This window comes from Primulina huaijiensis, chromosome 9 (genome assembly GCF_012295235.1).
Source record: "Primulina huaijiensis isolate GDHJ02 chromosome 9, ASM1229523v2, whole genome shotgun sequence".
NCBI lineage: Eukaryota > Viridiplantae > Streptophyta > Magnoliopsida > Lamiales > Gesneriaceae > Primulina > Primulina huaijiensis.
Genome location: NC_133314.1, coordinates 18,025,705 through 18,037,658, shown reverse-complemented (window position 1 = coordinate 18,037,658; position 11,954 = coordinate 18,025,705). Strand labels below are relative to the sequence as shown.

Genomic DNA, 11,954 nt, shown 5'->3' with positions numbered 1-11,954 from the left:
TCTTTCGTAAGACGGTCTCATAGATCTTTATTCGTGAGACAGATCAATTATGTCCATATTTACAATAAAAATTAATATATTTGACATAAAAAGTAATATTTTTCCGTGAATGACCCATATAGAATATCTGTTTCACAAAATTGAACCATGAGACCGTCTCACGTGAGTTTTTGTGAAATCGAAACTATGAAATTAAGGATAATATCTCAATTCTAATCTTCCTCTTCCTCTACTGCTTTGCCGCTAATGGACAAGTTTCTAAACCAAAACTTTGGCTAGAATCAGCCAATTTTAAGAAAGAAAAGTGTCACAAAGGCCAAAAAAGAGGTCCAAGTCATAAACATAATGAGTTGAAGTTCGCATGCAACATCACCTCGCACCTACCTTACTTCCAGTACTCTGCTATCTTCGTTTTCACACAAAACACATGCAAGGTGTCACATGATATCCATGTAATATCCTTATTTAAAAGCTATCTTTGTTCATAGAATTCACATTAGAGAGGCGAAGAATGGAAGCAACGGGAATATACAAAGCTATCTTGATGCTGTGTCTAACCTTGTTCTGTGCTGAAAACACCATGGTCTCTGCACAATGCCGAGGGGATTTCCAAGGTCTCGTACAGCAATGTGCGAGATATGTTCAAAAGAATGGCCCTACACAAAACCCATCTCAACAATGTTGTGATGTTGTCAAAACAATTGACTTTCCCTGTGTGTGTCCACACATCACCAATGATGTTGAGCAAATAGTTAGCATGGAGAAAGCGGTCTTCGTCGCTCGGTTTTGTGGGAAGCCATTAGCCCATGGAACCAGATGCGGAAGTAAGTAGATGTTTCTAATAAGTTATGTACATTTCTTGATATGGTTTCTTACTTGATTCCCATTCTTCTTGTGCTTAGCAGTACCTAGTCTGAGGTCGAATGAGTAGTTTCCCTTGATCACCTATGCGTATTTGGCGAGGAAATATTGAGTCGTGTTGTTGGCCCATGCGGCAGAAAGTATACACATTTATCTGCTATCAAATACACCGGAAACACCATCAAAAGCTTCGTGGTTTGATGACATGACCTCTCTCTAAACAAGAGACAGAACTAGATTCAAAGCCCCATCACATTGTTAAAAAGATAATGATATTAATAATGATACACTGGGATACTTAGAAGTTTATTATTTGCAAACATTTTAATACACATTATAGTGAAATTTACCTTTATTTAATATAGATTATGAATGTATAAAATTCGAAATTTTGCTTAATTTTAACTTGATACATGGAGCAACTTTCCTACTATTTCCTCTGGTTGATCTCAGCAAATAGTGCACATGGACATACAAATACATTTATTCATAATTTTGATATTTTTCTACTTTCTGTGCTGCAGGTTATATAGTTCCATGAAGTTAAAAGAGTCTCAAAGACAAAAATATGGACCATTCATCATGCGCAGTAACTAAATAAGCTCGAATTTATAATAATTTCCGATAGTAATAAAACAGTACTAGTATGTTTACTAGCTAATTATGTAAGAAATTGAAATGTATGGTCTGTACCAAAAAAACAATGTCGATGTTTAGCATGAATTAATGTATGTCTTACTTTTTGTCGCTCTGGTGCCGGAACTCGACACGGGGGGTGTTTTTAGTTCCCGGAAAATTGATCAAAAAACAGAAGACATCGTGTAATAAATAAACTTTATAAGTGCAAGCAACCCATCCGTAAAAATTCTCGTTTTCCTGCTATGATATTAGAGAACACCCATAAAATAACAACTAGAACCACAATGAATCCGAATTAAAATTATCATATGCATCGATCCAAGCGGTTCGATCGTGACTCCATCTTTCATTGGAACTGGAACTGGAAGTGGATTCAAGTTATATCTAAATTTGAATGGACATTTTTTTGGATTATTATTATTATTTGATTATTTTACACGCTCCAAATGACACAATTTAAACAAACCTATTTTGAAGAGTTACAACTATGATGGCTATAAAATCAAAGAAGAAAATGGCTGTTTCATCATCTGCTGGCAAACGAGAAATGATTTGAATGAGCAAGCAAAAGTTTTGTTTGAATGAGCAAGCAAAAGTTTTGTTTCACATGTAATCCTAAAAGAACTTTCTATCAGTAAATGATAAAAAAATCCCATAACATTTATCATGTACATAAATCTTAGTAAATTCCATCCACAATTTGTCATCAGATCATATATATGATATACAATAACGTTAGGCTTCTTCTCTAAATCTCTAAACGAACAAAAATGCCACAGATCTTCTGTAGCTCTTGATTAAGCAACCAGCTGGATCTCTCAATCGCCATCAATAGCAAAATATTTAAGATCGACGGTTCAATGCTCAAGTAACTCACGATGGCCGAATCAATGAATCCGGATTTAGTTTTCTGAATTCGTTTCTTTTGGCCACTACAGTTGTTTGTAGAAGAGAACATATGCCAGATCATGCAACACTTTGCTCGTAGTAATGGCAGTAACAGATGCGTCGTCACAATGCAACCACTGGTTGTTGGGGTGACGAACGTCAGCGGTATAGTGGCCTCTGGATGCTTCCCACCCATGATGTGTGATGGAGGAAACAAGCTCGTAATTTCGACCCTGCACATTTTAGGAAATGTAATCCTGGTCAAGTTACTTTTTATTTCATAGAAATCATGGACTATATGTAACTCCCAATATCCTCATGATTCACAAGCTCAATTAAGAATTTCAAGAATTGGAATTATTAAACGCTTCAAATATTACAATAAAAACTACTAAAAAAATTATTACAATAAAAACGCCAGCAAGGAAACAAATAGAATCGCACTAAATGCACATAAGGCTGAAAATAAATGAAGCAGAAAATACAGGAAAAGAGGAAAGCTTATATCTTTTGTAGTCCCTTTTCACATCTCAAGTTTTTTTAAAACTCTGGCCCAGAAACTTACGAGATTTGTAGAGAATTTGACAGCATTTTGGGTGGAGAGTGCAAAAATAAGTATTCTGCAATATCATTCTCACCAATGCTTCCCCACATTTCATGGCCACACCTATACATATTAACTCATGGCAAAAAACTAAACTTTATGTTTACATAATGAAACTCAATATGGTTATTTTCGTAAAGTTGATTATTTGTTAGGGATAGATGAGCGAAAAACAAATTATTTGCTTGACCTACCAATTTCTAATTTCTCCTCATTTTTAGAACTTCTTCTCATTTTTTTATATCTTTTTAGTTAACATTTTTTCTAAAATAAAATTGGATAATTTTTTTATGTGGCTGGATGTGTGACACAACTATCAAACCATAGTGTTTGGATCGTTGTACAGTTTAAAAAGTTGAATTTCACTATTATTATCCGATACAATTTTTTTGCATAAAAGCAAATGGTCAATCCTACTATTAACATCAAATTCAGTTCCCATGAGTGGTCGGAGTAATAGTTGAAAAGGGAATTGTTGGCACATAACAATTATCCTAGTTTCTTTATGTGGCATAGCAGTTGAAATGTCTGAGTTTTGTCTCATGTATCATTCAAACATTTAGAGTTTCATGAACAATTTCAGCACATACTTGTATATTAACAAAACGTGAACAGTACATATGATAAATATTAACCCCTCTATCAATGTTGTAAATGGCGGGAGGCGGTGGCGGAGCAGTCAGCCGCCTAGGCAACTGAATTTTTTTTAGCAAATTTTTATAGGTAATTATATATAATTTACAAATAATCAATATTTTTTATGTGATATATGTAATTAAATAATGTTTATATATAAACAAACTCCATACAATATATACAATCTAGACAAAGTGCAAATAAATATATAAATGCAAATTAACAAGATAATTAAGGTGGTGACTGATGGTGGTGGCGATTGGAGACGGTTTGAACTAGGTGTTGGAGAACACTTGAAACCAAAAGTAATACAAAAAGCGAGGTGTTTTTATTATATCTAGGGTTTTTTTTTAAAAATTGATTGACTTTGTCTGATTTTTAAAATTATTTGATTTTGACATTTAACTAGGATTTTAAAATCATTGACCGCCTCGGCCGCCAGCTCACCTGCTTGATAGCCTCGGACCGTCTATAGAGACCGCCTTACACAAAGGCGGGACGGTCGAAGGCCACCTCTACCGCCTAGGTGCCGGCCGTCTCGACCACCATTTAGAACACTGCTTTCTATCTTTTACTGCATAGACATAGCAACGAAGAAGCCATATATAGATTTCAAAATGCTGGCGAGCATTATTTATGGTCCAGGGACAAAACAAACCAAAAGGATTTGATCTCACGTGCAGGTTTCATGACAATGAAAGAGTAACAATTATTAAGCTACATCCAAGAAGCCAGAAATGGTACATAAAAGTATTACCTCTGAAGCAGTAGAAACAAGCAGATCACGACTCAGCACCAGTTCAAGAGGGAAGTACACTGGTTTGTGTAATTTGGTACTACCACGGCTATCATAGCTGAAACGCATCAAGTGTAGAATCATTATCTTTGGAAGTGACTGTATTTTTACAGATTTTCTGGCCGCTACTAGTCCAGCCTGAAAGTTTAAAGAAAAGGAAAATATCAACCCCATTGAAAAAAATTACAAAAATTTTGAGAATGAAGAAAAAATCAAAATAGTTGATAGTATATGTATTGTATATTTTCCAAAGGTCCCTGACGTAGAAAATTGTAAGTTCATTGAATTGTGATAAGACAAATGAATATTTAAAAAATTAAATATCCTCCAAAAGATATATATTATCACGTCCCATTGATAAAAAAATGATTTAAACTAAATCGACATACTTTTCCAGTGGATGATGCTCGGTATTCCTCGAGAGTTTCTGGGGCTGAAAAAGAATGAAGAGCATCTTCGATTGTTCGAATTGATTCATGAGAAATATCTAGATGGAGCAGAAGAAATGGTTGAACAGTAGCAGAGGCTTTGTTGCCTGTAAGTAAAAGAATAGGAAACATCATTAATTCTTAAAATAAACATTTCAAAGATATAACATAGAACATTGAACTAGTAATCGAGATCACTGATAATATCCCAAGCTTTCAAATGACAACAATAGAATCTTAACACAGGTGATCATACCACTGAAAAATTCTCATACAACATGACTGACTTGAATTTCCAAGGACAACAAATTTAATTCAACTAATCAAACCTCAGAACATTGGTAGGATCACTGGGGTTGTTCCCTCAAAATATATTTGATCCTACAAGCATTTTCAATGTTAAGAAGTACGGTATCACTTTGACCACCACAAAATTTATAATCAAAAGTTGAAATATCCAGGGGATTTGCTATGTCCCACTATGATGACCACAACTAAAATTATGTGAGTGAATTAGATCAATAAAAAATATCTAAATATGGGGGGTCTAAAACTATTAAAGACAACGTGCACAATTTTTTCGTTCGGCTCATCTAATGGCTCATCTAAGTGAGCCTAATTATTATTATAATATAAATCATGAAAACCATTGAAAATCTACAGTGTTCACTCTAATGGGTGTATTGCAATGTATGCTTCTCGCCTATCTTAACAGTTCTCACTCAATTAGAGCATTAAAATCACAACTATCTAAAAATATGCGAGATTGCTAAGCTGACAAGGTGTTCGCCAGAAAGTAATATTAAGTTGAGAAAAAAAAAAGAGAGAGAGAAAAAGGAAACAAAACAAAAACCTTTTAACTGAGAAAAATCAGAAACGTTGGTATGATGGGAAATTTGGAAAAATACAGAAAAATACCCACAAGGACACCAGTTTGCGTAAGCTAAAGCTGAAGAAGATAATTTGAGACATTCAGTACAAAGTTACTTTTCTGGTGAGAAAAGAACGCATGGATCTTGACACACATGAAATGGTCCATCGGTTCAATATGTAACCATGCACTCGTACTGATTATAAATTTGTAAGCAACAGTTCAAACATCATACACAAAATGGTACGAGGGTACCCTAGCCAATCACTAGGTAACATACCTTTTGCCTTCACAACACTTCGCAATTGTCCGCCAAATATTTTACTCAGTTCCGAGGGGTTAAAATTTTGGGTTCTCGTCACTGCAGATGTATTCTTAGGGCCAACTGTCTCCCATTCATCATCTTCAGATATAGAAACCAAAGAAGGTTTCCGCCCATCTAATTGGGGTTGCCCCTCAAACTTTAGCAATTCATCATGCATTTGATGCAAACTGAAACTTAAAAATTCTTGTGCGTCTTCTTGTCTGTGTACAAAGAGCATACAAATGTTTTAACTCCTTAATTGAGAGAGTTTTGCTAAGATATTACGGCACATCAAAATGCATAAACACGATATTTCAACACCAATTTCATAATGCACCTGCAGCTATTTCTAATAAATCATGTGATGTATTGACGCAACTCGATATGGAGGCTGATTTCAGTGAATATTTATATGAGTATGAACATTCCTACAAGCCTCGAAGTACTTTTGACGTAAGCGATCAAAATTATCAAGTACAATTCAGACTGAAACCAACACTTCATAGCCCAAAGGTGACAAACAATGAAAACTTAGTGGAAAAGCACAAACCTAAGCCTCCCTGAAATGCTAGAGGGAACATCAGGGCTAAAATTTTTCAACACAGCTTCAAACATGATAGGACTGAAAGCCCTTCCAGTTTCAAGTACATTAGTATCTTTCTTCTTTATGTTGGTTCCTCCTGGAAATTCAAATTCCGCAATCAACTCTGCAAATGCATTTAATGTTGGATAGCCAACCTATAAACAGAAAATGGAATTTATTTTTATTAAAACCATAGTATACAAAATCTAACAGCCACATGCCACTTTACAAAGTAAATTGAAGTAAAGAAACCTAACCTTTGGAAAATTCCGATTCCTTAATCCCTGTAGCAGAAGAATAAATGGAGAACAGGACAAGAGAGCTTGGAGTGTTGAATTAAGGAAACATAAATTCCCAGAGTTAATTAAACCTCGAGGTAGTAAATCTCGAGCAACTAAAAGGTGGTCATCAGCCTTCTGAGGGGCCAATTCATTATGTGCTTTAACTGATGAGTTATTGGTGGAATCACTGAAGTTTACATCATCAAACTCTTGCAATTGTGAGCTAGATTTTTTAGATGATTTTCTTTCATTATCCAAACCAAGTAATGCAGGAAAGTTTGTTCCACTACTTGTTGCTTGATTTCTCTCATCACAGCCATGATCAGAGTCTGCAGTTTTTCCATTATCTTTCACATTTGGAAAGTGATTACTGTATGGTTTAACAACCAATTGTTCATTTCCCTTTTGCTCTTCAGTGGGATCTGAACAGACTGGTCCATTTGGAGAACCAACTTTCATGCTAGATGTACTGCTAAAACAACCAAATGTCAATTCAGGTATCCCCGTCGAGGAATTGGCTTGAATTTCGTTCCTTTCACCATAATTTTTAGCCACAAAAGACACCTTATTTAGCAAAGATTTGGTTTCGTCCTCCGTGAACGACCCAAAAAGTAACACCTACAGAAGAGGAAAGTAATACTTTCAGCATTTAATTATTTATAGGTCATCAACAGGCACATCTTTGACCAACATGTGTCTTCCCAACAAAAGTCCAGAGAATTAGGCAACAATCAACAATATTGATTAAATTTTCATGTCTTGTCATTCTGCATTAATCTTGCATTGTTTAATGTCATTTAATATCAATTGTGCCCCCAAATGGTGTACTAGTACAATGGACAGGAGTTTAGCATTAGAAGTTCACTTTATGTGTCAATCATTTGAAGAATAATATCAGTGAAAATCTACTAATTTTTCCATTCCAGGACTCATTGAAGAGTCTTGATGTATTACCGTCTTTTTTGGTGACAGTAAGTTCAACAGAACAATGCACAAAAACAGGATACATGCAACTACAAAGCACCGTTAGATCAGTATCAGGCCTTGTTGAATACAGACAAACTAAAGTAAGGTATCATCTTAATGGTACAGAGTATAATTTTTTGAATCTTTTTAATAACGCCTCACTTCAAACCAAAAATCCAGAGAATCCACATTTCAAAATCATCTCTTATAAAAAAAATTTTAAAAGACAGAACAATAAAACTCGGAGGCAGAGAAAATATATAATAAAACCACATTCACGTAATGCCCACATAAAAATGTGGAAAACCCATCAAAACCATAGACTAATATCAGGATTACAATATCGAAACAAAGACAACTGAAAACAATGTCAACCGAATAAAGGGTTTTTGAATAAGAGAACCGACCTTCGAGGGATCACCCATGTTACGAAGAAGTTGATTCAGAAACTTAGGACACTAGCTTCTGGGTATGTAATAAAGAAGAAAACGTCTAGGAAAGCTTCTGGTAAAGAGTAAGGAAAGATGAGGAACCTTATTTTCAGAGGTGACAGAGAAGGTTGAAGAAGACATATGAAAGAAAGACAACACTGAACAGACCTTTGACCTCAATCAGGCGCATCAACAAATTCCAGCAATGGGATTTGCTTTGATCTCCGGAGGAGGAATAAAGCCTGAAACTTTTGATGAGAATTTTTGCTAGTTTTTGGACTATATTCAAGATTTAGGTTTGCACAAGAGTGGCGCAGTTTAGGATATTTAGTCTCGCAGAAATTGGTTTCTATTTTTTATATTTAAAAAAACGAATAATAATAATAATAAAAGGGAGATTTGTTTTTGATTAATTATATTAAAAGGGAAATTTGTTTTTGATTAATTAATACAAACTAATAAGAATTAGGATTTATAGGAATTCATTAACTAAAATTAGGATTTTTTTTAAAAAAAATTCTAACAGGACTAGAAGACAAAAATAGTATCACTAAATTAAAAAATAAAAATTTCTAAAAATTTTGGATTTAAAAATTTAAAATGTAATGTTCCTTGCAATGTAATTGGATACGATCTTGGGTGCAAAAATTTTAAGATATGATATATAAATTAATATTTTATTATATTGAATTTTACAATATTTATTTATATGACACATATTTGAAATAAAAAGATTTTAACTATAAAATTTAAAAATTTGAGAAGAGCCATTACTTTTGAGAAAGAAAAATTTAATTAGTTTATTTAGACAACGCTAAATCTTTACACGATTTACTTGAAATTATTATATTTGTTCTTAAACATAAAAAAATAAAAATCAAGAAATAAGACACAAATATAATTATTATCGATTTTTATCCATTTCTTATAATTTATTTACTAATAGTATATACATACAAAATATATAAGCGTAATTTCAATAAATTTTGTAAAGAATTAATTTCAATAATTTTTTTATTTCGCCCCTTCGCACAATTTTATAACTTTTGAATGTGTGTGTGGGTGGAATGGTGGGTTTGTTTGTAGTATTTCTTGTGGATATGATTGAATTTATGTTACTTATTACGGGAAATTGGACTTAACTCCCCAGCCGCCGTTTTTTTTTGTGTTCAGTCCCNATTATATATTGTGCGGGGAATAATAATTATCAATCGAAAGAGCAGTCAAAACATGCGTTTAAGTCGTACAAAGATCTATAATTACAAATAGCTATAGTTTAGTGAAACATCAATCACTCATTTTTTTAGAGTAAAATTCTTTGTTTTGGTGATAACAAACATGATCGAGCTCTTTATTAGCCAACTGTTATTTTATTGTATTTATAGGTGTCGAGCTAGTTACCGTGAACTCAAGTTGGATCACAAATTTTATTCAAGATTCTATTTGGACAGTCTGCCGGACCAGCTAAACATCCCAAATTGAAGTTATACAACTTTTATAAGATTCGAGCTACTTCCAAGATTCAATTTAATATGCTCAAGCAGTATAAGTTCTCCTATTGGTAGTGTTGTAAATCAAGCACTTTTTTCATCTACACATACACGTCAGAAGATAATTTGACCAAATCTCTAAATGCTATGTTGTTGCATCAACATTTAATAAAGAGCCACCAAATAAAAAGTTTTCAGAGCAGATAAGAAATGAGGTTATGTCTATTTTTGTTAAAGTTTGAAAAATTTATGAGAAAGAAATAGTAAAAATTTATTAAATCTCATCATAAAAAGAAAAAAAAGTTGATGATAATCAGACTTGTTTTAACTATGACAAGAAATACTATTTTATCGCAAATTTTAATAGGATCATAAAAGATGAAAATAAATCTTTTGAGAGTAGAAGGTCCATGAATGACAAGAAGTCATTCAAGAAGAATAGGGATTATAAAATGATTGTTGTTGAGTAGCGCAAAAAACTTGGCTTGACTCCGATTCAGAAGCATCTAGCTCATAAACTTCACCAAGCGAGAGTAGTGAATAGACAATTTGTGAGGACCAAATATTTTTTTTTATCAACCTTGTAATTAATATTTTCAAGGAAATTAGGATATTGGATTCTTGGGTTAAATGGGAAATATATTGTAAATCTTTGTATTAGAAATTTTATATATTGGAAATCTTTAGTTATCAAGTCAATAATATTTACACCAAGACATGCATATTTTCGAAAATTGGAAAGAAAATTTACAAAATTAGAATATCATACAAATTTAGGGGAATTAAGACATGAATATTGCAAGCAAATTTCGAAATATACAAGACATTTTTGCCAAAAAAATGGTGGTGCTTAAAGGTGGGATATTATGCAAGCTTGAGCCAAGAGAATGGAAGCAAATCCTCCCCTCCCTTACACCATATTTTCGAGCCAACCAAGGGGTGGAAATCAAGGAATAAATCTCACAATTTAAGTAGCTAAATCATCAGCCGTGACAAGGATGTTTGGAGTCAAATTTGGTGAGATTTGGCACAATTTTAGGCATGATTTATGTGCCAAATTTAGCTCCATCCTCCTCTCATATAAATAGTCCAATACTCCTAGCATTCCTCACACCCTAAATCTTGAAATACTAGCTGCAAAGTTTTGAATTCCAGCAGCATCCCCTAGCCAAAATTCTGCTCAAAAATCGTCCCAAAGTGAGGCTAGAAATCGAGCCGAAGTGCTGCCCGAACGAGGAGCAAGAAGCGATCCGATCCACGAAGCCGTGCACTTTCGTTTTTAGCATTCCAAAATACTTTAAGTGGGCTTGTTTTAAAGTTAAACTTTCATTTATGCATATTTATTTTGTTTTCGAAAACGCGGTCGAGTACATGTTCTTCCTCTACTCCGTTCTTGTGTTGGTTGTTATGTGGTTTTGGGCACTATGAGGATTCGACTGTATATGGGAGGGAATCCCAAAGATGATAGGACCCTTACGCAGTGATGATATAACCGCTATATGGCCTTGCCCCCTTAGAGGGGTAAAAATTAGGAACTGATATCAATAAACCATAGAAAGTAGAGGAATTTCAGTGCCTGATCAATGTTATGCATATGATATGAATTATGCTATGTAAGTCATGTGATTTTCGAAATTTTATGAATGTTGTTATATTTTTCTCGATACGACCCCCACTTGCTGAGTATTTCCCAAAATACTCACTCCCTTACAACCCTTTCCCAGATAAACCCGAGGAAAAACTCGAAGAAGAGGAGTCGGACCAGTTTTGGGTCTGGTGAAATTCGAGATTTCAAGATTTTAGTTTAAGTTAAGATTATTATTATTATTATTCAGTTATAACGTTTTCGCATTTGATTCTGTCGTTTTTTTTCGATTTTGGGATTGCAAAGACAATGTTATTTCTATTTGAAATTATGATACAAACTGGTTTTGGGTTATACTGTGCTACAAGACTGGTTGTTTTCGATTATGTGATTGTTAAACAAAACCGGTGTCAACCCTGAGTTTCGGAGCGTGACACAATTCAATGTTTGATGGCTGACCAGAGATTCTATGTAGTATCTGGATATTGGTTGCTCCAATCACATGATCGGATATATCAAGTTGCTATCAAAAGTCATTTAATGCAAATGTAAAAAAATCATCGTTGGGGATAATTCCAAGGGTAAGACTAT

At 33.9% G+C, this 11,954-nt stretch overlaps 2 protein-coding genes across 4 annotated transcripts; one reads left to right on the top strand and one right to left on the bottom strand.

Moving 5' to 3' along the window:
• Window positions 1-511: 511 nt before the first annotated feature.
• Window positions 512-1,402, top strand: LOC140983933 (uncharacterized). The gene is made up of 2 exons (XM_073451085.1): window positions 512-824; window positions 1,386-1,402. Exons 1-2 carry the CDS (start codon window positions 512-514, stop codon window positions 1,400-1,402), a joined length of 330 nt encoding a protein of 109 aa, XP_073307186.1.
• Window positions 1,403-2,135: 733 nt separating this feature from the next.
• Window positions 2,136-8,609, bottom strand: LOC140984902 (ubiquitin carboxyl-terminal hydrolase 24-like). 3 transcript variants are annotated; one of them, XM_073452589.1, is made up of 8 exons: window positions 8,464-8,601; window positions 8,265-8,361; window positions 6,868-7,509; window positions 6,578-6,765; window positions 6,004-6,248; window positions 4,814-4,959; window positions 4,386-4,562; window positions 2,136-2,621 (listed from the first exon to the last, which is right to left on the bottom strand). In XM_073452589.1, the coding sequence occupies exons 2-8, from the start codon at window positions 8,280-8,282 to the stop codon at window positions 2,433-2,435; spliced, it is 1,605 nt and encodes a 534-aa protein (XP_073308690.1). In that variant the 5' UTR covers window positions 8,283-8,361; window positions 8,464-8,601; the 3' UTR covers window positions 2,136-2,432. The 3 variants fall into 3 exon arrangements, with proteins under 3 accessions (XP_073308690.1, XP_073308689.1, XP_073308688.1); XM_073452588.1 differs by having other exon boundaries at window positions 8,265-8,609; XM_073452587.1 differs by lacking the exon at window positions 8,265-8,361 and having other exon boundaries at window positions 8,391-8,609.
• Window positions 8,610-11,954: the final 3,345 nt, after the last annotated feature.